Source organism: Suillus fuscotomentosus, assembly GCF_016647785.1.
Source record: "Suillus fuscotomentosus strain FC203 chromosome Unknown F5891scaffold_13, whole genome shotgun sequence".
NCBI classification, from domain to species: domain Eukaryota; kingdom Fungi; phylum Basidiomycota; class Agaricomycetes; order Boletales; family Suillaceae; genus Suillus; species Suillus fuscotomentosus.
This window is the reverse complement of record NW_024539525.1, coordinates 440,603-467,750: the sequence shown is the minus strand read 5'-3', so window position 1 is coordinate 467,750 and position 27,148 is coordinate 440,603. Positions and strand designations below refer to the sequence as shown.

Sequence of the window (27,148 nt, the reverse complement as noted above, 5' to 3'; positions counted from 1 at the left end):
TTCTGATATGCTACGGTGCTCACCCAGACCAGTTCGAGCTACACATAATATTAAGTCATTCATGACTACTCTGGTAGTGGCATCAGCGTACCTCTTGCCCAAATGTCAATGCTAGAAACATAAGGATATCAATGAGTCGTTCTTAAGTATGATCTCACTCACCCCAATCATATATCACTGCAGCAGAGGAGGCAACTGTATCAAGATTAGATCGAGGCGTCACGGACAACATCTGCCTGGCTCCCCACGAACCTATGAAGTAACTGAAATTACGATTGAAATCGATTACTGGCCACCAGCGGGGAGCGTTGAATATTATGGTCATGTTCGAGGGATGATGTGAGTGAGTGAAAAACTTGGTGGATGTATAATGATGGAGTTCGTGCTAGATATACCACCATCTAGCGCTGAGAAATGCACCATGGAGATGATCATTCACCCCCCGTCTTGATCGATATAAATTAGTATGCTGTGTGAAACCAAGTAGAGAAGGAAGTCAGAGTCGAACAAAAATCAGATTTTGGGTGATGCTGGCTGTGAATTTTCAATTCACAAAGCAGTGTCGTGTGTGCGCGGGATATTCGATCTTCCTGCTTTTGTTCTGCTTTATGTCTGTTCGTGATTTCTGGAAATTCTTTTCAATGCACTCACTGTCACTGATGTGTCAGTTGAAGAAATCAGTAAAATCATGTAGCCACCGATCTAACACAGGCCTAGGAGCAATGCGACCATCAAAAAGGTTTCCATTCTGATAATTCTCTATGAGACTGTACAGGCTGATTGGTATCGATGATCTGCTTCCTCTCTTGTTGGCCCGGACCTGGGGAGCGTGACACCTCATCCAGAGTCTCTCAACTAGGTGACATTCTGTCGGCACGATATCAGAAATGTCAAAAATGAAATTCGGTCTCAGCCTCACTGTTACCAACCAGCTGGACCTCCAGGCCAATCCCTCATGGCCACCTCCCCCTTGCTCTCGTCCCAAGTACTTCCTTAATGCCTGTCGCCGCGTGCGCACTTCCTCGCCCCAGCCTCAATCATTGGGCTAGAACGCTATCATTAATGCAAAATATGGCCTTATGTAGCTCAAAATAGAGAGAAGAGATCACAGGGAGAAGAGACGACTCGGATATATACGAGGGTTCGGGATAAAACTCCTTGCTAATGCACAAGCGTGTCATTAACTCAATCGGGCCAGTCGAGTCACGCGCTTGCTATGTAATATTTACCCGAATAATTTTATCTCGAACCCTGAGTACTGAATACTAGTGGCCACAGTTGAATCAGTGACTTACTAGTTTTCGACCTCAAGCACTGATCCATAAGTCGACTTCCAGCCTGCTACGAATCGTTAAGTCGTCCCCTCGACTTCTTTGAGGAGTTCTACGGCGCCCACTAAATGGCGCCGCTGCTTAGTGCCTGACATCACCAAAAGTCCCAAACCTAGATAAGGTATGCTCAGGTCTTATCATCCGGTATCAGCTTCACCATAGCCACCATGGCCCATCAGCCCAGCCCAGCCCCAGGTCATCCGAGATGGTAAGATCATGAAACTGAATTTTTGCTCATTTAACCATCAGCTGATGGGTCATGCATCATGACTGACATATGATGGCTGCTGAGCAGGCCTGAACAATTTCCAGCACCTTATAGTGGCTTATTGCAGTGGTATGGTACTAGTATAAGCACATATTATTCTTGTAGTACATACTATATGACATCGGCTACGTCGCTCAGCAATTCTTTAGCTGTATCAACATCCATTTGAAATCTCCGTTTCGCGAACCGCGAGAGCAAAGCGATGGCAAGATAGAGCTATGTGACACTTCGGTCTGGATGATCAGTGGGGTGCAAGTCGAGGGCCCCTTGAAAAAGAGAGATGGGGATGTCGAGGTCGAAGTATCTTCCGTCCGCTTGGCAACTAACAGACTTTGCCACGGCTAGATTGAACAGCGCTGCAGGGCGGTAGGGATGATCCATGGGACAGAGATCCGAGGCCCGTTCAAAGTGCTTTATGGATTGTTCGAGATCCCCGCTGTTCTGCATCCTGCGGTATCGTGCGAGAAGACGATGTCCGGCGTCCGTCATCAGTGCTAACACTTTCATATCGCTGCATGTAACCTGCACGTTGCAGCTGTCACGTGAACCTCGCAATAAACCCTGACGTGAATCGCCCTAAGCAATTGGATCCATTTAATATCACTAACTAGAGACTCTGTCAGCAGATGCCGCGGATGACTCGTGTATTGCTGGAACTCACAGAGTAAAACGAAAAATGAACACTGATACCGTGCTGGATAGAGTCTAGTTGAAAGAAGAATAACGGGTAGTAGAACCTGATCTGGAAAAGAAAGCCTCTGCAGAATGGTTATTTGGAGAAAGTCAGGAATGTACGTTGCAGGTCTCACCCTATTATTAGGAGCACAAACGGTACATCGTGAATACATCTTCTAGCCGCCACGATATAGTTCACCGGTATCGCCGGCGGATCAAGGTGAGTTCACATGCACAAACACGCAGTTAAGAGAAATAAGCTGATCAACCCTGCGCTTATACGGACGCCGTTGGAAAAACCAAGAGGACTGTTGAGGAGGTTATTGAGCATGATCGGATGGATGATAGCACCTAGCGATGAGCCTGTAATGACGAACGTCATGACCAGTATGGCTTGGGGTGAATCATCAATATCAGCCGAGCGGAGATAGATATCACATACCAGTGATGACGACTTGTTGCACTCCACCGAGTTGCATCTCTCCCGGGTGCTGGGTGGGTTTTCAATAGCCTGGCTCCTCACTAAACAATACGCACATTATCAGGCATGTGGATGATTGGTGTTTCATATACTGGGTAGCAGTATCACGAGGTAGACAATTGATAGCAAGCGGTGCACCAGCGAAGACTTGATAATGAATTAGAGATCATATAATACAAGACCAAATGATTTCTCACCATGCCGCGTCACATAAGCCGTGTCGGGTGACATCACTGAGGCTGCAGTGAGGCGTTGGAATAGAGGCAATGCGCATATACTCACCTTTAGGTATTAAATGCAGATACACTGTGTGGAGAGATAGTAAGTACACTGTACGAGAAGGGGTGGACAGTGTTACCTTGAACAGAAATTCAGGTCATAAACTATGACCAATAGCCGCAAGAGTGGTGGTGGTGGTGGTGGTGGTGGTGGTGGGAAGAGCAGTGGGTACTAGTACTGGTTGAAGAGCGAGCCCAACCCCAACAGCGCAAAAGTGGCCAAGTGGCAAAGGGTACCAAATAAAGGACTTAAGAAAATCGAGCGTGCACAGAAGAGCAGTGATACGGATTCACACATTTGGCACCGATATGGTTTCAACTGACCTGTTTTGTTGTATTGCGCATACAACACTTATTGTGAGACCCAATCGACGGGGAGGCGTGCTTGGAAGTTGGCTGAGTCCACATCGTGAGGTAGTCTGGAGTTTGCTTGGGTACGTCTGGCATGGACATCGAAGCCGTAGCGGTAAAAGAACAGGAGTCCATGATGGACTCGACCATGACAACTTGAAGCCTCTTCTGTTAACCGGGCATTCAAAGTGGAGTCTGGACTGTATGCATCGCCGATTCGCAGAGAATATCAGGGAGGATCAAACTTACAGAAGTATATCAGGATGTTATCATAATGACAAAAGCATATCATTTGTGTAGCATACACGGGAACAACGGTAAGCTACGAACTACTCGACGTCATAATGATCAAGCGCTGGCGTCATCGTCTCAGCAGCCATCACCCATGATCCAGTAAACCTCGTGACCGTCAGCCTAATAAGGCAATACCGGTTTTCTGGACTTTTGGTGATGGAAGCAGCGAATGTTGCCTCGAGGGCTCATCAGAGAACCTGTGAACAAATGAGAATGATATTTAAAGTAATATATTGTTAAGCATCGCAACAATCAGCGTAAATTTGCCAACCGCTTTCACATGGGAATGTTTGGCATTGTCGAGGAAAGACTAATTTGCAAGTACACGGGCCTGGTAGCCCTATTTGCCTCGAGGACTTTTTCACTGGCATGGGTCTAGGAGACAATGTACTCGCACAGGTTCATGCATTGGAATATGAGCCTGGTTTGAGAAGGACAAGGAAGGAGGTTGCAGCATGCAGAACTACGAGACACTCAGGCGATGCTCATCAGTGAAGAGAACGGTGTCATTTGGTCTTTGCACAATATATTTTTGCTCGCTGCGGATGACTACCGAATGGGCGAGTAACTTGCTCTGGTAAAAAGTGTGAGTAACAGTAGACATCAATTCTCAACGAAAAGTTTGTCTGTATTGACCGAATGTTCGATGAGTGTCGCTTTGAGTGGTATATTGCATAGAATAGTGACAATGTCCTGAGTCGTGTCAAAGTAGGTATCACTGCTCGATGGACGCCGAGTTGCAATGACATAGAAGGACCGGAGTCGCGCACGCAAAATGTTTGTTGGTAAACTGTTGCACAGAACCATGCATTATACGGAGCGCAAATACAGTTCCGAGGTATGTGAGAGTACACACGCTTTCTCAATGCATAGATTTCCCAGTCTGTCGCTGAAAAGCAATATTATTGTGCAATGGAGACTTACTGGAACACAATACTGCATCAGGTCATCCCTTGGGACAAAATCAAAAGCGTACATTTTTGATCGAGTGCACAGAATTTGCGGTTGTGACCGCGTTTGGTGATCATTCGAACCTCGGTGTAATGCTGCAAGCATGCGGCGTGGCAGTGCTAAACTGTAATCTCACACAATTATCGTCATCTTCACTATTTGAATGCTTTTAGCCTTTAGGTGAAGAAAAACGACAATGTGTTGGCCGACTAGCAACAACACATCGATTACATGCGAAGATAATGCTCGAGCTAGGTGAACACAAGTCCCACGGGCAAAGCAACGTTCAAGGTGTTGGATTCTTGTCTGCTAGATGTAGATTGGGAATCCGTGCGAAAAAGTGTTACCTTTGCGGTAGCAGCGGATGTGTTCAATATGCGAGAGATGAATCAAACGTTTGTCCCGCTTTGACTTCACGACATTTTGTTTGGAATTTTCAATGTTCGTCATTAATTGGACAATTACCATTCTATGTATCTGCAGCGACTCAGTACCTGGCCTCGCGAGTTGACAGCAGTGAGTCATGCTTCGCATCGATATTTCCCTTATTATTCAACGAACATCTTGTGTATTTCGCCCCGTTGTAGAGACTCGTGCATCTCATAGTGTGATATGGCGCTTTACACTAGGGAGTATACAGCACCAACTCGCAGCATCACTCTGTGTACCATCCACAGTGATTCCTATATGACGCGCAGCTTTCCCGCGCAATGCGCGCCATGCGCGCACCATTCCCGTGCTTCACGATGTATACGCGCGCGCGCGTTCCCGCGCTTGCGCGCCCTATAGCGCCAGCCATCCAGATGCATCCATCCACTGTCCACCAAGCTCCCTAGTGCGTATATTTCCATTTCCTTTATTAGCATAGTGTTCCATCTTTATTTTTATCATGTTTTCTCACTCATATATATATTTACATACCTACTCGGTAGCGCTTCGGCTCCGCATGACCGCGCTTAGGCGCGCTATATAAGCGCCAGCAGTACATACTACACTAGAACCTTACTTTTCCCTTGAACTTACTAGTTATCACCCACTATTTACTTAGCAGTACATAGTAGAAGTCTATTGGTCTACACTTTGCATCTATCTTTTCTTATATTGCTTTATATCATCACTTAAGCTTAGTCTCTTTTATTTCCGCTTACGCGCGCGCGCTTTCCCGCGCTTCGCGCTAATACGCGCGCGCGTTCCCGCGCCTTCGTACCTTGCGCGCACTTGCGCTTTCTCACGCTTCGCTGAAGCGCGTACCTCTAGATCTTCGCAGCACTCGCTTCCCCTAGGGTCGAACGCACTTGTCTCCTCAAGAATAGCAGACTAGGTAACGCGCGACCTCACAACATTTTATAGATACAGTTAGGAGCATCCTTGTTCCTCATTGTATTGTTGTTTCTACAACTGGAGCCCACCGCGAGGGGAGCAGTCAGCAAGATCTAGTTTTGCGCATCTTCGCACTTCACGCTATTTAACACATAAAGGTCAATCTCTTTACATATTCAAAAGCTAACCAATTTTTAGTTACGCATTTTCGCGCCTTGCGCGCGCGCTTTCCCACGCCTCTGCGCCTCACGCGCGCACCTGTGATACGCCTCGCGCGCGCCTGCGCTTTTTCACGCTGCAATGCCTTATAGAATGCCCATCCGCGGCACAGCAAACGCGCCCAAGTTCGATGGCACTACAGACAACCTGGCCGAGTTTATTGACACCTATGAGCAGCTTGCTGATGAAGCAGGACTCCAAGGACTTGACCGCATCAAAGGTATCATCCGCTACCTTGCGCGCGATGATCGAGAACTATGGGGAGGCATGCCAGAAGCGGCAGTAGATAATTACAGCGCCTTTTTAGATGAGGTGAAGGTAATGTATCCTGGATGGGATGGTAAAAGACGCTACGCGCTTGCGGACTTGCGCGCCATCGCGCGCGAATACGCTAACAAACCAATGCCTTCTTGCACAGAACTCAGCAATTACCTGCGCGCATTCAGGAAGGTTATGCAGCCACTCATGGACGAAGACTGTATTGGAAAGGCCGAACGCGACCGCTTATTCATGGAAGGAATCCCTAGCGATGCTCAGGCGCAAATCCGCTTGCGCCTTATGATCAAGTTCCCTGACCACCACCCATACGACCCATATCCATTTATGGACGTCTTTGCAGCTGCGCAGTTCCTATTATCTGGGCGCGCTTTTCCCGCGCCAAGCGCACCAGTAAGCGCACCAATTAGCGCGCCCACTATAGCGCCAAACACGCCAGTTAGCGCACCAGTGGCTAAGTGCCAAGATCGCTATCAAGCGAGTCGTGCAACACAGGATACGACCATTAGCGCTAATGCGACAGCTGGACTCTTCTATCGCGCACCCTCGGAAGTTGCACTTAACAAAAGGCCACCAGTTCCAATTCTCATGCCTCGCACGCGCGCCTTTCCCGCGCCTTCGCGCGATTCACGCGCACCTCAACCATCAACTGCACCAGCATGCAAAGCCATACCAGAACGCACCACTTTAGATCATGAACTCGAGCGCGCGCTTGCTAAGCGCAACCAGAAGCGCACCGCAGGCGCCTCTTCACCATCATCCTCAGCAGCACCATCTCCTTCACAATCCGCATCATCACCATCACCATCAATTGCGCCAGAAGTCAGGGATGACTCTAAATATCTATTGCACACTAACGCGCCAGTTGAAACACGCGCGCCTATCGCTATCACCTCGCCAGAAGTCAGGGATGACTCTAAATATCTATTGCACAGTAATGCGCCCATTGTGGACGTTATTACGCCATCGCTTGAAACGCGCCCGCCTATCGCATCGCTTAAGGAAGAAACCTCACCAATCGCACCATCACCATCACTGCTATCGCCACTCGCATCATCAGAGGTCAGGGATGACCCTAAACATCTATTGCACCTTAGCGCACCTATAGAGGAGCCTCCTACCGCATCAGAGGCTCAAGTTGCACCTTGCATCAACCAGAGTTTGTCTCTGGAAATTCCAGATGTCACTCGCGATCACGCGCACATCGCACTTTTTGCTTCCAGTGACTATCGCATGCCAGTAAAGCATCCGTGCATCACGCCATCTAACCACCAAGCAGAGCATGTCTCAGGCGACCCTGGCGCGACTCAGGCGCACCATATTGCGCCTGAGGACGCGCAATGCGCGCGCCTAGAGGCGCGGTATATTTTTCCTCATCTTGTTTCGCGTTTTTTGTCTTTTTCATGTTTGAAGCTCTTAAGGAGCTATATGACCATTCCAAACACTTTAATTTCATCTTTGCACTACCCATTGTTCACGCGCCATGATTACGCGCATCGCGCAATATGCGCGCGCGTTCCCGCGCCTCGTGTATTCATAAATTTAGCAGAGTCTTCGCACTATCGCGTTTCAATCACTTCTCCCCTTTTAAATCTCATTTCTATCATTCAACACAAAGTATATTCCAATCAGTCATCCAGGCGCGACTTAGGCGCGCGCCTGACACATACATATGCGCCTAACCCCCCTACCATCACCTTTAACTTCGCACTTCGCACATTTATTCGCATTCTTCGCACTTTTGCTTACCATGTCAATTTCATTCCTGCGTGCCTTGATGCGCACTATTCTCCTTCACCTATGCGCCTATTGCGCCTTAATATACCACCCTTACAGCCCATTGGCGCAACATTTGCGCCTAATACTTCACTATATACATTTCTCGCTAACACATTTACAGAGAAGTGGCCGTTCCTCACGTGTTCAGCCAATATAATCAAATTCGCACGAAATTGCACCGAGGCGCGCACATCGCGCACATCCTATCAGCTTGTAGGGCGCCCCTACACCCCTTGCAGCGCCTTCCATTGGCGCGCCTTCAACCTGCAGCATGTTGTGCAGGAATTCATTCTGCCAGTCACAAGCCCACCCAAGCGCGCCAGCCTCACACATTCCAACCCTACCTTGGGTAACGCGTTAGCTCGCAAGAGACGCGAAGTGCGCTAGTCACGCGCGCTCGCACGCGCTCAAGGAGGAGGATCGAGCGCTCCAGCGGCGCATCAAAGGAGGAACATATACCAACGCTGTTTCATAGGATATTGTTTGTTTTACCCTGGGTTTCGTCCAGCGCTTTCATTTTCATTTTCTCTCATTATAATGCTGTCCAAAGAACTAATAACACACTGATATATATGCATATAGGAATCACTTAGAAGAACATAGAAGAAAAAACAATCATAGAACGTGCCCGCCTAGCTCAATAGTATATTTTCTCTTCGCATGCATGACGCGGCACCATGCTCCTTTTTACCTTAGAACGCGCACATATGCGCGCAGTCTTCCCACGCTCACACGCACGCGCGCGTGTTCACGCACCTTGCGCGCACATGCGCTTTATGCGCGCGCTTCCCGCGCCTTTCTCATAGGAAGGTGTAGATGTTGACAGCTGCACGAAGAAGACAAGTCGGATAGGACATCCGCAACGTTTACCATTTTCCCTTCATATTTTCACATATAGTTTTACTCATGCTGTTCAAACCTTTAGCAACTAATATTTAGCACACCTAATAGGACTTGGTTTGGACATGGATTGGATCGCTCCTGGACTGCGCCACTTCGCATCATCCCCACAGAATACAACACATGCGACACTCACGCGCTTTCTCGCGCCTTGCGCGCGCGCACTTTCCCGCGCTTCACACCATATGCGCGCATCTCACCCGCGCCTCGCGTGCCATGTCCATATCACTCTCACATCATCGCCTCACACCCATGGAACACTATTCACCCCAGAGTCACCCTTGCAATTCGCCATGCTATGCTTTATTCCCGCGCCTTCACGCATAGCGCGCGCACATTCTCGCGCCTCGCGCGTACCATGCGCGCAAATTCCCGCGCTTCATGCGCATCCGCGCGACAATTCCTGCACTTGCGCATTCATCACCCCACAACCCAAGCATCATACATGCATTGCACTCGCATACTATCACGCAAAATCCTCACCACGCGCGCGCTGAGTGGGGACACTCAGAATTTAAGTCCCTGGGAGATGTAGAGACTCGTGCATCTCATAGTGTGATATGGCGCTTTACACTAGGGAGTATACAGCACCAACTCGCAGCATCACTCTGTGTACCATCCACAGTGATTCCTATATGACGCGCAGCTTTCCCGCGCAATGCGCGCCATGCGCGCACCATTCCCGCGCTTCACGATGTATACGCGCGCGCGCGTTCCCGCGCTTGCGCGCCCTATAGCGCCAGCCATCCAGATGCATCCATCCACTGTCCACCAAGCTCCCTAGTGCGTATATTTCCATTTCCTTTATTAGCATAGTGTTCCATCTTTATTTTTATCATGTTTTCTCACTCATATATATATTTACATACCTACTCGGTAGCGCTTCGGCTCCGCATGACCGCGCTTAGGCGCGCTATATAAGCGCCAGCAGTACATACTACACTAGAACCTTACTTTTCCCTTGAACTTACTAGTTATCACCCACTATTTACTTAGCAGTACATAGTAGAAGTCTATTGGTCTACACTTTGCATCTATCTTTTCTTATATTGCTTTATATCATCACTTAAGCTTAGTCTCTTTTATTTCCGCTTACGCGCGCGCGCTTTCCCGCGCTTCGCGCTAATACGCGCGCGCGTTCCCGCGCCTTCGTACCTTGCGCGCACTTGCGCTTTCTCACGCTTCGCTGAAGCGCGTACCTCTAGATCTTCGCAGCACTCGCTTCCCCTAGGGTCGAACGCACTTGTCTCCTCAAGAATAGCAGACTAGGTAACGCGCGACCTCACAACATTTTATAGATACAGTTAGGAGCATCCTTGTTCCTCATTGTATTGTTGTTTCTACACCGTACCAGTTATATCGCTTCACTTGCGACAGGCGTCGTGCCTCTGTGACTCAGTACCTGGGCTCGCGAGTTGACAGCAGTGAGTCATGCTTCGCATCGATGTTTCCCTCATTATTCAACGAACATCTCGTGTCTTTCGCCCCGTACCAGTTATATCGCTTCACTTGCGACAGGCGTCGTGCCTCTGTGACTCAGTACCTGGGCTTGCGAGTTGACAGCAGTGAGTCATGCTTCGCATCGATGTTTCCCTTATTATTCAATGAACATCTCGTGTATTTCGCCCCGTACTAGTTATATTGCTTCACTTGCGACAGGCGTCGTGCCTCTATGACTCAGTACCTGGGCTTGCGAGTTGACAGCAGTGAGTCATGCTTCGCATCGATGTTTCCCTCATTATTCAACGAACATCTCGTGTCTTTCGCCCCATACCAGTTATATCGCTTCACTTGCGACAGGCGTCGTGCCTCTATGACTCAGTACCTGGGCTCGCGAGTTGACAGCAGTGAGTCATGCTTCGCATCGATGTTTCCCTTATTATTCAACGAACATCTCGTGTATTTACAGAAATAAGAACTTTTGGAAACTGATGGGCAATACCGCACATTTTTTTCCAGTCATCTACAAAATAAATAGATTTGTTAAAATCACCACTTGCGAAGGTGTCTTGTCATAGCCAATTAAACGAGCAGAAGAGACTTATTGACAGCTCGCGACGCGCTGTTAGATATACGGATTTAAAGACAAATGTTTTGATATCAATAATATTAGTAGCTTATGGTACAGTGTAAATGTAGGACTGCACTGAATGCAGTGCAGCAAAGAGTATTCGACGTGGTGATTATAGACGGCAAATTCAGTCACCATGCAGACATGGGAGCAACACGATAAAACTAGCATTAGAGAGTACATTATTGAAGGTACTAAGACACAGCAATGAGAGCATCAAGAATCGGAGTCAAACGCAGCGTCCTCCATAGCCAGTCTTTGGGCAGCAAGCGCACTAACAGACATTCGGGAAACAACTTCCGACGTTAGGTCCTGCCGGTGGTTTGTGCCAAAAACTTTCCTGCACAGGAAATTTAGCTACAAGCCCAGGCTAGTCATTGATGAACAGACTGCTTACCTAGTCCACCATTCGAGAGTATCATTGACCCTACCTCGCGCAGCTGGACCTGGGGGATCTTCGAAGAAATCTACAACATTGTTCCAAAACATCTGGTAGTTCGAAATCTCCAGTCTATGGTGCGCCACGAGGTGATGCTGGAAAGAGCAAATCGGATCTGCAAAACTCAAAATCAATTTCCAAGCTAAAGGCAAGCATCAATGCTCACTTGACAAGCTGCATACGCGATTGCGCAAGGAGTCACCTTCCTCATGCCTATAATAGAGGCAATGCATGTCTTTACTTTGGTTTGATCTGACTGTCTCCGGGCGCGGCGATTGTTCTCTATGACATCGGCACCTTCACCGTCGCCGTCTACCTCATTGGCAGAAGAGGGGGAGGTAAATATAGCCTTGAAGCCCTGTGATGTAATGAAGCACGAGCCAGTTACAAAAATCAATGCTCACCATCACTAACAACTTCGATCTCATGAGACCGCATTCTAGATTAGCTGGGGTCGGCTACGCTGTTGTGATACATGAACAGAGGCCAGGAGTTTTCAGAGACAATGAAAGCGGTCAGTACGATCCCGAATACCAGCCCTGACGCTAGACTGCACATCAGTGACATGCGAGTAACAAAGACCAGCAGAACTACACGTACACTGGATCCTCCCAGTGCCATTCTGCCGGGCACAACAGCTTACCACATGTGTCACTCACAAAACCTCGACGATGCTTGTCACCAGCTGAGATGAACGGAGTCGGACGGAACTCAACGTTCAACCACGAGGCCACGAGTTCTTTGAGAGTACCCGTATCGTCGCCACGAGCGGAGTCTGCACCCCGCCTGATCTACGAGGGAATGAGGAAGAAGCGAGAAAAGACGTTCGTGGAAAACAAACCTTTCTAAGCATGTCTTCGGACTCCTCGTGATCAAGACTTGCTAACTTGTCGTGAATCCACTGGTAATGCCTTCGCAAGTTCAATGTAACCCCGTTGAGTGCGGTCTTGCCTATCACTGCATTCAGAACAACGTATAATAAAAGAAAGATAGATACTTACTCCATAGTGGACTCAGGGCTGATAGCTTCGTCGTGGTATTCGCAACGTCGGTCGTTTTCGGCGATTAAATCCTCTATGGGAGTGTACAGGGCGACAAGACGACGGATGGCTCGACCCTGCGAAACATAATAGGTGGTCTTCCTATAATGAGAAATTAAAACCGCCTCGCTGAGAGTTTGACCAAGTGCGTACCTCTGCTTAGTCGCCTTGTCTTGCTTCAAAAGTTCGACCTCTTCCATCAGGGTAGCTATTCGTCGCTTTGCCCGAGCCTGAGGAGAAGTTGGGACACGCAGAGAGTCCAAAGCTTCCTGGGCCAAAGGAGGACTGCCCGAGTTGTTCTCGGATGCCGACTCCATACCCTGCCGCCGCGTAGAGAGGTAGGTAGATAGGGACCGGGAACTTGAAGAACAGTTGAAGGATGGGGACGGCCGCCTGGCGTCTTATAATACTGTGCTTGGAGTCATCTACGTCAATAATGACAAAAATTCTCAAACAAAATGACCGAAATTCACCTTATGACTTGACTGTTCAAGTTGGTACCACTACTAGTAAGTGTCTCTGTCGTTTCTCGAGCCACTTTGGGAAGTCTAAGGAACCTGCTATTCGGTGATGCTGAAGCGAGCACAGTTCGGTCGTTTCTCAAGCCTCTTTGGGAAGTCTAAGGAACCTACTATATTCGGTGATGGAAGCGAGCATAGTTCGGTCGTTTCTCGAGCCCATTCTCAATACGTTCGAGACACATTTGCTAATTCGAATTTCCACTATGCTTGGTCATTTCTGGAGTCTATTTTGGAACAGTAAGGGGACTAGTAATAAACTGTGCGCGTCCAGGCCATGACTGTTATGGAATCAAAAGTGATATCAAGCAGCGGGCAACAATATGATAAAAGTCTAGTGTAAAGAGTGGGTGATGGCAGTCTTGCAAAGTTTTCTTGCCATGTCGCAGTCTCGGTCGGGCGCTCGACAGGAAACTCGTCGCTCTCCTACTAGTCCTAACAATCCACTCTCTTCTACTCGTCAGCGCACTCGTGCACAGACTGCTGCGTATCTGCTTGGTATCCGTCCAGAACTACCCGATGTCAATGATGAAGGGGCCAATCGCATGAATGCAGTTCAAATATTTTACGAAGGAATGGCCGACCAGCCAATAAAAGAACTTACCGCAGGACAGTACCAGGACACTAATCTCGACAAAAGTAAGTGAAGCATATATCTTGGCAGATGGGCCCGATACTCACAGCGGAGTTGTATAGTCGAGTTCCAAGTGCCTGTTACATACAACGAATGCGAACAAACCAACCACATATGTGGACAGGTTGCATTCTGAATCAGAGTCTCGGCAGGACATTTTTGATTCCATTAAAGCGACCATGGATGTTCCAGATAAATATGAACACTTAGGCTGGCGGTTGTCTACCGCCCGCCGCACGGATCCCCCCCACCGGCTTTTGACTGTCTATGATATCGATAGTGCATTCAGGGATGCGAGGGCGGCCCAGACCTCTGGGAGACAATGTAAGAAGATCGCTATTGTAATCATCAATACGGTATGTGTTTAGATGTATGCAAGTAATCTGCAAGATATGACGTTACCTTACAGAAACCCACGCCAAAAGAAAAACCAACTAAACAAAGCGCAGGCATATCTTCTGCAAGCGAGCAGGGGCTTTTACCGCCCAGGATACTTGTGATCTCCGACGAGGCACTTGTCGAACGACAAGGACACTCTGTCCCTCAATCGCTGAAGAGGACGTATGCACTTTACCTGGATAGCGATGAGGAATCCAGTAACGACGAACCGTCGCAAAATATCACGGACGTCAGTGACGAGTATCCACTCTCGCTATCCTGCCATGAACTTCCGTCAATATGATGGCAAATTGAAAGATCGTGGCATATTGTACCTGTCGACTGCAGCTCATTTTGATGTAAGTTTCTACAAGGAAAAGATTGGTATGTCAGGAGGCGCTGCACATACTTTTCAGAGTTTTGTTGCAAAAGCTTACCGGAAGGTGGAACACACTGAAGGGGAGAAGGAATGCTAAGGGGAAAAAGAAGGCACGATCTAAATTAGCCTGACGATGAGGACTCGCATGATCCGAATATCTCACCTTAGTAGTAGTACTTAGCGTCTGATCGACATGACTATCACACAGTCACTTAGCACGTGGCCTGTATATACTTTGAATCAGTTACAGCTCAAAATGTTCGGGTTGAAATTACAGGCGCACGTATTTCCCTGCCAATATCATTGATGGAGTTCATCAAGTGCAGCTGCCAGGAGGAGAAAGTATTTGAGAATCTCGTTTGGGTATTCACTGCAACATAACACACGTACATGGCTACCTGACAATGGGCATTCTCCCACCCTGATGCGGCCATTGTGGAGTGTCACGAGCAGCAGTGAGGGAAAGGGTGAAAAAGCTAGCGCCCCTCAGAATGGTGTTCGCTCGACCTTGATAATGTACATTTATGAACGAGGCAGCACCAAGTAGCTCTCTGATGGAAAGATCTCCTGAGTCTGTAGACATACTAGTAGGAAAAGTACGAACATGAGTCGGGGGACGCACTTCCGAATGCGGGAACAGTGACAGCCTGAGGATCTGGGCAGCAACATTCTCAACGCCAAGTTTGGAGTGAAGAAAACAGATGTAGATATTCCAAGGGTGCTGAATAGAAACAGGAACAAAAGCAATCAGAGGTCGGAAAGGGTGCGGGGGCACACAAGTGTCCCATGGTAGGTCAAGGACATAACTATTAACACGCACGACTCGGAAAGGTCCGAATAGGATGCCCGTGATCTCGATATTAGTCAAGTTCATCCGGGCTTTTCACTAGAACTGGTACGAGAGTCCTGAGGTCTTGCAATACGGCTTCACCAGCAAGGGAAGCTGGTCTTTGTTCTCTGGGTCACTGCATAAGAATGGCCTCTGTACGATCGACGACCTCTTTCCGACATCTGAAGCAGGAACAGCAAGCTCGAATCAGGGTAAAGAGGAGAGCCTTCATCCTGTAAAAGGTCGTTATTGTTGGAAATGAAATAAAAAGTTGCAGCACACATACTCCACAAGTGAAAAGCGATACCCAATACACGCGCGTGGACCACCGAGGAACATCATGAGGTGTCCACAGACCCCAGGAACTTGCGATGCTACCTCTGGAAGTGATGCCCAGCGGTCAGGATTGAACTCTTTTGCATCGGCGCGCCAAATCGCCTCCGATCTGTTGATTGCCAAGATGGGGATGAAAATCGGGTCGCCCTTGCTAACCCTGATACAACTGTGATGAGATATTGATGATCATTGAAAGGGAGGTTGGCAACATACTTGATCCCATTATGAACCACTCCATACTTGTCCGTAAAAGGCGTGTCCACTGGGAGGATATCATCTTTCATTGCGATGCGAACTGTGCTAGGGACAGGAGGGTGCAAACGAAGTGTCTCGCGCACAACCGCGTCAAGATAAGAGAGCGCCATGAGTTCGTCCATGGATGGAGTCTCAGTCTCCACTGTCAAGAGTTCCTCCCGGAGCTTGGTTTGAATGTCCGGGCGTAGGCAGAGCGCATAGAGTGCCCAAGTTGTTGACGTGCTATTCGACTGTGTGAGTGTGAATTATCTTCTACAACAAGTGTCATCCGCACCTCGTGGTCTCATGTCCCACGACCAAAAAAGTCGGAACCTCTAAGTATGCCATAAGCGCTCTGCACGCATAAGTCCAAATGATAACATATGCGCAAGTACATCCTCGTCCGATATCCTCTGGTTTTCAGGGATATCGGTTGCCATATTGGCACGAACAAGTAAACTAAGTAAATCGCGCCCTTGAAGACAACTCTTCTCAATGGAACCACCTTTTTCAGTGCTGTGAGAGGATATGACGGCGGCTTTAGCATCATGCAGGAGCTGGCTGCCGATGCGACCCATCATCTTTTGGGCTGCATCTATCTTGCGATCGTGATCAGAGGGCTGAGGGGAGTTAGCAGCAATTTATGTCAGGTGGCGATGGTAAACTTACGATCCATCGGAGCAAAGGAATATGCCTTAAGTATGGGGATGATGCTAATCTGCTGACTGGCAGAAAACATGACTGAGAAGGCTTGGTTAAGTTCATTTGGTTTATCGGTTGCATTCAGGGCGTCGAACTCATAGTTGAAACCTACGACACTCATTCGGTATTGCTAGGAAGCTTCTTCGGAAAGGACATACCTGCAAGCCCGATGACGTCCAACATCATTTTGCTCAGCCAGGGCATGATATCCATCCGAGCCGCATGTTCACTGGCAACGGTCATGGTAGACCAGATGTCTCGAAGCTGAAAGACAGCAGCGTCGACATCTATATCCATATCTAGTAAGAAACAAGCCAAGCTTACCTTGATCGATTTGCTCAAGAAGATGTCCGTTAGTGCGCGGATCTGGGCGGGTCCAAAGGCGGGGTTCTTCGAAAGACATGATTTATTGATCCAAGGCAAACAAAGGCGAATCGTACCATGATCCTTCTCTGAGACATGGCGTCAGTATGATAACACTGAGATGCGTGTCAAAACAGACCTGCTGACGATGTTGAGCCCCTTGAGACCGGCATTAATGGAAGTGTAAATATTATGCAGCCGAGATCGCACCTTCAACAAACAGGACACCTGAGATGATTTCAGATGTGACTCTGGGATAACAGTAGACACACTGGCACGCACCTTCACCCAAAATTCTGGAGAGATTATACCGGACTTGTGACGGTTTCTGATAATCGCTACTACTATGGGTGAGAACATGGTTCAGTGCGCGGGTGTCCATCGTGAACAATCGGTCTGACTGAGAAAGAATTTCAGACGTGGTAAGTTTTGTAATGCAGGAGAAATTGAACATACAAAGAAGAACCCTTTGTATTTCAGGGTCATCCCATATTGCTCCACCCATTGCTCGTGAAGGACTGAATTTTCCTGCAAGTCTTCAATGAGGACAGGCGCGATGGTGAGTTCGATGGATAACTATACCGCCTTGAAAATGTCCTTCAAGTTTCCATATAGCCAGCTTGTTCCTTTTGGGCCTTGTAGTACGCACAGTGGGGACCTAAGATTGTGCCATACTTGCTCTCCTAACTTCCAACACCCGAATGCAACGAGTGCGGAGCTTGCTGAAAGAACAAGTTTCGAAATGATATGGGTAATTGGCATGCTAGGTAGATGAAGTTGCTCTTCACAAATGTTTAATCTGCTTATAATGTGTAGAGCTGTCCGTGCGCGAACGAATCTGTACGGATGTCCAGAACCGCATTTTCGAGCGTGAGTCCTTGACTCATCCGTTGAATGTGGTGGCATAAGCACGCACAGGTGGAGGAGTATGTAGTTAGGAGGACAATGATCGATAGACGTCAAGCGCACATGGCGCTAGACCAATTGAGAGGACAGGTGGCGCTCAGCACGAGCACAGGTGGAGCACAGACAGGAGAGTCACGCGAATTGGTTCCGCGGGATCAACCGTTTCGTACTTATATATTGTAGATGTGGCAGCGCCACCTAATAGCAGTAGAGATAGAAGTATAGCTCTAGTCCGGGCAGAAAAATATACGGCCGTACAAATACGGCTTGCCTCTAAAACTTCATTGATGTCTGATTTCTGATATACTGCATGCATTTCAAACATAGTCATTCTCGTGGTTATTTGTTGCATGATATAGCGGTCACCTAGCACATCGAATCAGATCCGTAACATATGTACAATATCAACAGCATGTTACATAAACATACACTTGATAAATATCCGACTCCAGAAGGGTTCTGTATTACGATCAGGATTATACACAACGTCGATGTGATGATAACTCACCTCAGCTATCAAATTCAACCTCGGAGTCTGAGTCAGGGGAGCCCCCCTCCATATGGGCATCGTCCTCGGACAGGCTTGAGTCATCGTCCTCGGGAAGACTGGAGTCGCGCACGAGACATTCCATGTGATCGAGTTGGACATCAGCCACAACGAACGATGTGAGATCGCGGCTAAATGCGCCGATATTAAAATCAACCTCGCCTTCGAGGTCTGGCAAGGTACGTCCAACCAACATCTTTTTGAAAGATGAAGCTTCTTCGGCGCTTTGGGCATACTCTAGAGCATCCTGCTCGAGAATCTTTTCAAAAAGCTTGGTATGTTGAACTGACGATTCAATCTCCCAAGCCGTCGTCAGGGCACGTAAGCGCTTGCATTCGCTGAGTAGCTTGCATTGCAACGACAGCTTGATTGGTGGCCTCGAGAGACATACCTCTCATGCCACGCTCGAAGAGCTCTTTGCCCTGATATCAAATGCTTATCAGTGTGAAGTTATATCATTAAAGCCCAACATACCTCTTGAACATCAACCAAACTCAGTTCAGTCTCGCCGGAGTACTTCCTGATGGTCCTTTGAAAAAAACGAAGCTCTATTGCATTGGGCCCGTGGCCGCGGCGCCTGTCATAAGGCTTGAACTGTCTCTTGGCGCGTTGCACATAATGAGACAAATTTTTCAGGTGAGGGAGGCGTGGAAGGGCGTGAAGCTCATCTTCTGACGACTCAGAGGTGTCTGATGATGGTGATAATGGTGGACGACGAGTGAAACGCCCGGATGATGCGTTCGTGTGATGGGACAATTTTCTCTCAGCGAGATTTGGGGAGTTGGAGCCAGGTGTCTTAACATTGCAAGACATAAGTCGATAAGATTCTACACTGTCCTCAAGAGCGGGACTAAGCTCTCCGATAGAGCTTGGAGGAATAAGACAGGCAAGCATACTTGACACGGCAGCAGTCATCTGTGCGTTGGGTGATTAATATCAGGAAACAAGAACTCCAGGACTGAAAGTTCAACAAAAGGATAGGCGCTCAGGTCCCAGTTTAAGCCGCTTTGGGATTGAAATACCGTCCTGTTTGGGTACCTGCGGTCAGCAACGATGTATTAATTTCAAGAATGGATAGAAGTTACTCGCCTCATTTTGCTGGAGAATCTCCGCTGAAATAGTACTGTGGGCCGCCACCGCAATGATACGGTAATACCAGTATGGGATCGAAATATTCCTCTCATTAGGAAATGGCTGCGTCGGCCCTACAAATACGTTAGATAATTTCAAACCTTCGTGTCACACATGATTATCTGACGGTCAGAGTTCCAATTCTCATTGAGGCTTGCCGAAGGGCTTCCTGGAGGCAGTGATTAGTGACCATGCTATCAGGCCTTGTATCGGATTATAGGTTTCATGACTACCATATCATGGATCCATGAATTCACTGATCGGCACAGCCCCTTCTGCCACCAGTTCGAGTGTAGAGAGCAGACTGCGAGTGAGGTCATGGCAGGCCACAGTTAGAGAGCACGGCATGATGCTGACATATACATGACTACGTTGTAGTATGAACTTCAAGCTTCATGCCCGGTGAGTGTTGAGTAATACCCACAAAAAGTCCGAACACCCGGGCCCTCTTTAGCCCTGGGATGGACGCCACATTGGCAGTTACATAAGTCGAATACTTCTATTCTATTTTCTTTTTCCTCGTCGTCATCCACGATGACAGCCTCCTCTTCACCCTCGGTTGTACTATGCATGTGTAAACTTGCACAATGCACTCAGATCATATTTTTACCTGCTGACAATGTTTTAAGCAGGAACTCTCGTTGCTCGTTGCTCCCGCATTCAACTCCCAAACATCTGGTGCAGGGGCCGCCCTCAACCAATTATCTGTACCCTGGGGAAACCTTCTGTCACCTCCCAGCTGTACGCCAACACACCCAACCAGGGCCCCTTCCCACCTTTTATTATCCTGCTGTTCCTTCCATTGCCCCACATATCCAACCAAGACCTTCCTCGTGCTCGCACTGACCCGGTGCTGCCGTCATGACATACTACAGCCCCCTGATTCCCACTTCGACTCCCTGCACCTTGTCGCCTTTGCGCAGTTGCTCGGACCCTCAACTTATACTTCGACAGCACCCATGCTCCCAGGGCAACATCCTGCAACCTTTCACTACCCTGGTACGCCAACACCAAGCCTTCCTCGCCCTTCCATAAACCTGGTATCGCGCACCCGACCACGACATTTCTCGTGCTACCGCTAACCTGGCGCTGCCGCCGTCCTACCTCACTTCGACCTTCCATACCTTGTGCCTCGCGCAGCCACCTGCAATATCTCGTTCTTGCCTGGTTAGCGTCTTGATTCTACGTTCGTCATCTCATCGAGTCATTCTCCTCACTACCCCCATACATTTGATCTATTTTATTGGATATATTACATATCATATATCATATAGTGTGACATTTTTTTTTTGAAAACAATGACTCGGGCATTGACTGGAATCAAATGTCGAGTGCTTGCTCATCATAAGTACAACCGCTCTTGAACGATACACACATTCTTCACCAAGGTATTCAATAGGCTGAAATGTATAGTAGTGCATATATATATTGCCTGTATAACGATATACAAAAGTAATAGACGAAAAAAGCATATAGAAGAAGAATGACGCATGTTACGCACTCAAATAGATCTGTTATGCGGAGCCCTAAGAGGGGCGTCGTCCGCTAACGTTCGTGACGTAACCGGAAGGATCCGGTGTAGCGACTGAGACTGGCGACGTCGAGTCGGCAGATATCAGAGACGCGCGTGTCACGTGACTTCTAAGACGGATGTCTTCAAAGTCACTGACGATCTCAAAGTAAGGACAGTCTTGTCCGAACGATGAGTTGTCGATCGTGGTAGACTTAGGCGCGATGAGCACCTAAGAAAAGATACTAGAGACTGAAGCTGAGGGGGCTTCAGAGGGAAGTATGTTCGAGGGAAGATTGAGTAGATTCAAGTTAGGGAATCTAGTACAGAGTGACCGACTACTTATACTAAGTGGAAAGGGTTAAGGGCAAGGCTACCGTACTGTAGGTAAGGGCAAAGGGGAAACGGAAAGGGTATAGGTACGATGGTGGCAGAGCCTGATTAGTGATGTAAGGTCGAATGCGGAATGAGACCGAGAAACGTTGGAACGAGCCAACGGTAAATGATACAATGTGCAGCATGCACGAGTCAAAGGAAAGATAAGACAAGATAAGGAAAGCCACATTGGTGGCACGAGTCAGAACGAGTCATAGCCCGAAGGCACGTGCGCACGTTGGTGCGATAGGAGGGGGATGAGGGACGGGAACGGTCCCGAGGATCCGGTCAACGGATAGTCGGTAGAGAAGTGCGAGCCGGAGGCATACGAGGGCGAGGACGAAGGGGAAAAATGATAGGGGGGCCATGTAGCCGATGTTACTTGTAACAACGCACGGCGGAACTTGAAATGGTGACTGACCCAGATATCTTGAGCAAATCGCGGAAATCAATTCGACGTGGTGTCGGGGAGCAAATTGGGGCGCAATTGGCACTGTTACGGTATTTTACTCAGCTACCTTACGCTCACGCAAGCTCATGGTGTAGAATATTACGTGCAGCCTAATTTAAAGTTACAACTTTGAACGTAAAGAAGATGGCACCACAAAACCCAAAGGCTATCTTGCCATATTGGAAAAGATCTAGTCATCGATGATCAAGTGGCACTTCGTCGAAGGCGTGCTCAATTCTAAAAAGTTCAGTTTGTTTCATCTCCGAATATAGGAACAACACTGATTACCGACGCTTGTTGCCAGTTGTTATGGTATTCACGGGGCCAGAGGCCGGCTGTTGCTCTAAACTTGTCCTACTGAATCGGATTAGCATTGTACCAGTAAGTGTTCCCATAGGTTTCTCTGTGTCGCTGTTGCTGATGCGAGCGTGTTATGTGACCGTATGGCGTATCGTGTTGTTGATGCCTGGACTTGGTTCTGGAACCGGCAGGGAATGTGTTGTTTGTCACTGTCAGCATGATAGTTCATTGCCGACTCTGAGAATGTTAACAAGTATGTTTGACCGGGAGACAGGTCCTTTTTCCGGCCTCGGAAATAATGTACGGAGCCGAAATGAAACTGTCTGCTAACGTCAAATGAAACGAACTGAACTTGATGTTTTAGAATTGAGCATGCCTCGATGCGCATGAGTCACTCAACCTCGTTCAGATTGAAATACTCTCCGTATTTGGTAAGGTCACTTTAATGCTGTGATCCCTATGATGTTGTATCAATTTATTTCCCATCGAACTTAGAAGAATAGCCGATGCGGACTGACTTTTCCCCCGCATCTGAAATCGAGGTCGCCGTGATGAGGTACGACAATTCGGAACCTTTCAGAGTTCACTAATGTTCACTGTCGATGGGGCTAGACCCACCAGAATCAGAAGCAGTGCTCGAAAAAAAATGTCTTGTTATCATTGGAGGAGCCTGACCACATAATGTCACAAGACCATCAGGCATGTAAGTACATAATACTACACCTCGTTTATGAGTCATAAAGAAGGCGTATTACATGTTTAGTTGCAGCCCCAGCGACCGTGAACTTGGCCCCCAGTGCCGAGGGTCAGACGCGGATTCGGACTCAGGGGGGCGATCGCACACTCGTTGAGGGCTGTATACGGATAATTAATCTTGAACTCGTGCTAAATACTAAGTTATCATCAGGCTGGTGCTCATAGTACTACTGGTACTGGTACTAAAGCCTACCTTCCGAGTCGCACCCTGCAGGCCAAATCCTGCCCAAGATCGCCTCCCTCAGACTGAATATCGCTATGATTCCTTCGAGCGACTTGGAAGTGGAAGATCGTGGCCATGAAGATGATGACGGCCGCGACAATTTTCTATCATCTCAAGCTGCCATGGACTGTGACTTACTAGACTTCGAACTGTGGTATGAGGCGACCTGTGCTTCTATAGATCAGGCTCCAAGTCCACTGCCGCAGCATCTGAGTCCAAGCGATTGGGAGGTGCTCCTCAGTATGTTTGACACACCTGGTGCCACTGGCAGTGCCGCCACTGCGGCTTGCCGTGAGATGGCTGGTGGTCACGGTAGTCAGGGCCCGGGCCAGGACATTGTAGCCTCGCTGCAGCATTCTACACAGACACAACTCGGAGCCACGAGTGATCATATTCACGATGTACACTCTTCCGGGTCATCATCTGTACCGTTACAATCATCGAGTCGATATTCCCCTTACAATTTCTCCGCCAGGCTTAATGCTCCTCGCAACCGTAGCCGCAGGGCACACCTTTTCGCGGCTGCTGATGGTGATCTTATGATGGAGCATGATCACAACCTAACAGCAGATGTACCAACTATGTCAGCATCACTACTTCCGCCTGCTCCGCCATCACTGCTGCCCACCCCAGCATCGCTACCACCTGCTCCAGCATCGCTACCACCTGCTTCAGCATCGCTACCACCTGTTCCAGCGTCACTACCACCACCTCCTACTATAGGATCGTTGACTACTAGTGCAATAGAATCCTCATCCTCCCTCGCGGGGAGGTTCGGTCTCGAAGACCTACCACAGGTGAAATTGGAGGCGAAAGATATTCTGAAACGGTCAACTTTTGACAATTCCTTTTTGCTTTCAACGAAAGCAAGAACAAAGAAGGCGCTCGAAAGCCTTGCTACCGTTGTTGCAGAATATAATAGTCGTAAGTCACAATATTCTTTCAAAAATTCTGATAACTGAAATTACGACCAGCCGAACTTACCCAATGGGCGAATGGGTCCGAAGCGTCGAAGGATGCCGAAACTATCGCTCATACCGTCAAGAACCTGAGGAAAAAAATACAGGATATTGTCAGGATCGCAGTTGTATACGGCTACAATTTACACGAGGCTTTGGCCACTCAACCCCAGGCTGAGATAGTGCGTATCATCGACCAGCTTTTGGATAACGATGCTTTCCTGAATGGATCGATCAATGTAAGTCATACACCCTATTGTTCTAAGTTGAATGCTTATGGATTCACGGATCAGGTGGGGGGACAAATGATAGTTGTACCATTTGGCCACAGTGCATTGCGATACTTTATCAAGCACATCCTCTTCTACAACCTCAATTTCCAACAGTATGTCAATGACACCAACTGAAACATTGGGCCGTTACTAGCTTTCGTTGGGACATTGTTTCGGTGGGCACTTCAGGAACTGTCCACAGGTACTTTTTTGCAGAGCGCCTTTGATTTGTCCCCAGCCAGGATAGCTGTGGACGAAGGGTTGTATAATGTCTACACAGCATTGTCGAGCGAAGTACGTGACGCCTTGATTGCTGATATTTACTCAGGGCAATAGGGGAGCGTCCGAAAGTCTGGTATTGCCGCTTCGGCGAGCCGTCTCAATGTATTACAATGTGTATCGTGACAGGACATGATTGAATTCCCCGACTCCCACTTTAGTGGGAACGGAGGGTTTTGATCCTTGCTGATTGATATTGATGAATGATAACTTGAATGTGCTGCAGAACACAATAATGATTTTGATAGTTTGGTAACTAGACTTCATGCACTGCTTCACACAAGTTCCCTTCAACGAACTTGGAAGCACTGAGAACGTTCAGGTTATAAATCTAGTAGTACGGTATGACCCGGCACCACGTGCTTCACAACTTTGACTCGGCAAGTCTTTGCCTGCGAGCCTGAGTTTGCAAGATCTACTACTACTACTAGCACCACCACTGGCACCCTGGGCCAATCATCGAGTCAGCCTGGCGCGCACCTGAGTCGCTGAGAGCTGGTAGCACTGGTCCGACAAATGCACAAAAAACTTCTATGCCTTGTTCTTCTTTTGCTCTCTATTGATTATATGGTGATATCCTGCAACGCTCCAGGATGCACGTGGGAGAAAGCGGCCAGCGACAGTCGAGGACTTAGTAGGCACCGTGCAACATGCAAACCCTACCGCCTGTCCAGCGTCATGATCAGCCAGAAAAGACGCGAGAGGGCAAAAGAGGCAGCTATAACTCTGGCACGACCGTTGCCAGCAGCAACAAACCGAGGCTCAGGCAACTCTTCGGTGAGCAACCTTTTGTATATAATTCGGAGCAGCGGGTCGAAGTTATCATAATGACAACTCAATTGTGTTTCTAGAGCATATCGCCCATCCGGCTCCGTATGGGGAGCGTCCGCATTAAACCCATTGTTCCATGCCCTGGCAGACCATCAAGCAGATACTGGATTGAGGCTGGCATGTCTAGTGTCGGCTCAGCGGGTCCTGAGCATGGCCAGCAACCCGAGTCAAACTCGGACCTGGAGCGGCAGCAGTCTGATACTGACAACAACGTACTCAATACCAATGTTTTGGGTGTGTCATGACCCTTCCGAGTCAGTCACCCGAGTCGACTGATAACTTGTTTTGCTTTTCGCTTGTCAGAAGAACCTTGGCGCCCTCTGGGACGAATACCCAGATGTTTTGAGGATGTCCCTCTTTCTGATGAGGATACCAATGACTTGGAAAATACCGATGTTTCGCCTTCTCGACACCCAGAGCCACCTCAATATAGAATCCAGAGAGTTTTATTGACGTTACGAGATACATTTCAGACCACCTTCAACTCTCTTGGACTTTGCCGACTCTACCCTCGTCGCCCATCCTTCGAGCCAGATAAATTTGTTGCGTCCTCGCTACTTTCAACTACGTGCCCAACGGCTGTGCAAGAGACTGATTCAGGCATTCTCCCACCTCCGTATCCTTTCCCTAATATGTCCGTCTATCAACTCATGGCTTGGATGAATTCCGGCAGCAACAAGAAATCGGAGACTGAAGTTGCTCGTCTTGTCGAAGAGGTGATGCTGGCGGAAGATTTTGATCCAAAGCACTTGGAGGACTTCTCAGTGAGGAGCAGTTTGCGAGAGTTAGATCATGACCCTGGCAAAAGCAAAATTGAGTTTCCAGATGACTGGATCCAGGCCAGTGTCACCATCAAGATCCCTACAAAATCGAAGGAGGACGATGCGAGATCTTTTTCCGTTTCTGGATTTCATTTTCGCCCCCTCATTGAAGTCATTCGGTCAGCTTTCACGGACATCCAAGCAAGTGCATTTCACCTGTCGCCTTTTAGACGTCTGTGGAAGGATCCATTGGACAACCATCAAGAGCGAGTGTTTGACGAGCTGTATACTTCTGACTCTTGGCTGGATGCCCAAGACGACCTGCAAAAGCTCCCGAGGGAGCCTGGATGTAAACTGGAACGCGTGATCGCTGGTCTCATGTTTTTTTCGGATGCCACGCATCTGGCAAGCTTCGGAACGGCAAAGGCATGGCCCTTGTATATGTACTTCGGAAATCTGACAAAGTACGCTCGCTCGGCGCCAAAGTCTGGCGCCTGTCACCTTGTGGGATTTTTACCATCGGTGAGTTCTCCCCCTATATTTGTAATGATCTCTCAAACGACTGTTCATCAGCTGCCCGATAAAGTCAAAGATGTGCTCAGTGCCTTGCCTCGCATGTCCAAAAGTGGCATGGCTGCCCTTCAAACACACTGTCGACGTGAATTATTTCACGCGTGCTGGGACGTTTTACTAGACCAAGATTTTGTTCACGCATACCGCCATGGTATTGTGTTGAAATGTGCCGATGGTGTGTTGCGGAGAATATTTCCGCGTATATTCACATACTCAGCTGATTACCCT

The 27,148-nt window shown here is 48.3% G+C and overlaps 6 protein-coding genes across 6 annotated transcripts; 2 read left to right on the top strand and 4 right to left on the bottom strand.

Annotated features, from left to right (window-relative positions):
* Positions 1–1,815: 1,815 nt before the first annotated feature.
* Positions 1,816–2,088, bottom strand: F5891DRAFT_947488 (uncharacterized protein; the record flags this gene model as incomplete). Its single annotated transcript, XM_041374745.1, has 1 exon — positions 1,816–2,088. The coding sequence occupies one exon, from the start codon at positions 2,086–2,088 to the stop codon at positions 1,816–1,818; it is 273 nt and encodes a 90-aa protein (XP_041228952.1).
* A 9,322-nt stretch (positions 2,089–11,410) lies between these two features.
* Positions 11,411–12,990, bottom strand: F5891DRAFT_977942 (uncharacterized protein; the record flags this gene model as incomplete). The annotated part of the gene is made up of 7 exons (XM_041376746.1): positions 11,411–11,534; positions 11,592–11,728; positions 11,800–11,991; positions 12,293–12,424; positions 12,475–12,544; positions 12,635–12,775; positions 12,827–12,990. 7 exons carry the CDS (start codon positions 12,988–12,990, stop codon positions 11,411–11,413), a joined length of 960 nt encoding a protein of 319 aa, XP_041228951.1.
* A 554-nt stretch (positions 12,991–13,544) lies between these two features.
* On the top strand, positions 13,545–14,507 carry F5891DRAFT_1185517 (uncharacterized protein; the record flags this gene model as incomplete). Its single annotated transcript, XM_041366562.1, has 3 exons — positions 13,545–13,830; positions 14,000–14,181; positions 14,235–14,507. The coding sequence occupies 3 exons, from the start codon at positions 13,545–13,547 to the stop codon at positions 14,505–14,507; spliced, it is 741 nt and encodes a 246-aa protein (XP_041228950.1).
* Positions 14,508–15,468: 961 nt separating this feature from the next.
* F5891DRAFT_1019036 (cytochrome P450) lies at positions 15,469–17,861 on the bottom strand (the record flags this gene model as incomplete). The annotated part of the gene is made up of 13 exons (XM_041361068.1): positions 17,629–17,861; positions 17,503–17,574; positions 17,329–17,446; positions 17,257–17,274; positions 17,186–17,205; positions 17,008–17,073; positions 16,842–16,947; positions 16,651–16,791; positions 16,377–16,576; positions 16,277–16,314; positions 15,961–16,224; positions 15,694–15,904; positions 15,469–15,612 (listed from the first exon to the last, which is right to left on the bottom strand). The coding sequence occupies exons 1-13, from the start codon at positions 17,806–17,808 to the stop codon at positions 15,469–15,471; spliced, it is 1,578 nt and encodes a 525-aa protein (XP_041228949.1). The 5' UTR covers positions 17,809–17,861.
* Positions 17,862–19,496: 1,635 nt separating this feature from the next.
* F5891DRAFT_977939 (uncharacterized protein) lies at positions 19,497–20,752 on the bottom strand (the record flags this gene model as incomplete). The annotated part of the gene is made up of 5 exons (XM_041376745.1): positions 19,497–19,537; positions 19,585–19,704; positions 20,055–20,194; positions 20,386–20,456; positions 20,501–20,752. The coding sequence occupies 5 exons, from the start codon at positions 20,750–20,752 to the stop codon at positions 19,497–19,499; spliced, it is 624 nt and encodes a 207-aa protein (XP_041228948.1).
* Positions 20,753–23,280: 2,528 nt separating this feature from the next.
* Positions 23,281–24,935, top strand: F5891DRAFT_977938 (uncharacterized protein; the record flags this gene model as incomplete). Its single annotated transcript, XM_041376744.1, has 7 exons — positions 23,281–24,169; positions 24,220–24,443; positions 24,498–24,589; positions 24,631–24,678; positions 24,719–24,770; positions 24,813–24,860; positions 24,885–24,935. The coding sequence occupies 7 exons, from the start codon at positions 23,281–23,283 to the stop codon at positions 24,933–24,935; spliced, it is 1,404 nt and encodes a 467-aa protein (XP_041228947.1).
* Between the last annotated feature and the right edge of the window lie 2,213 nt (positions 24,936–27,148).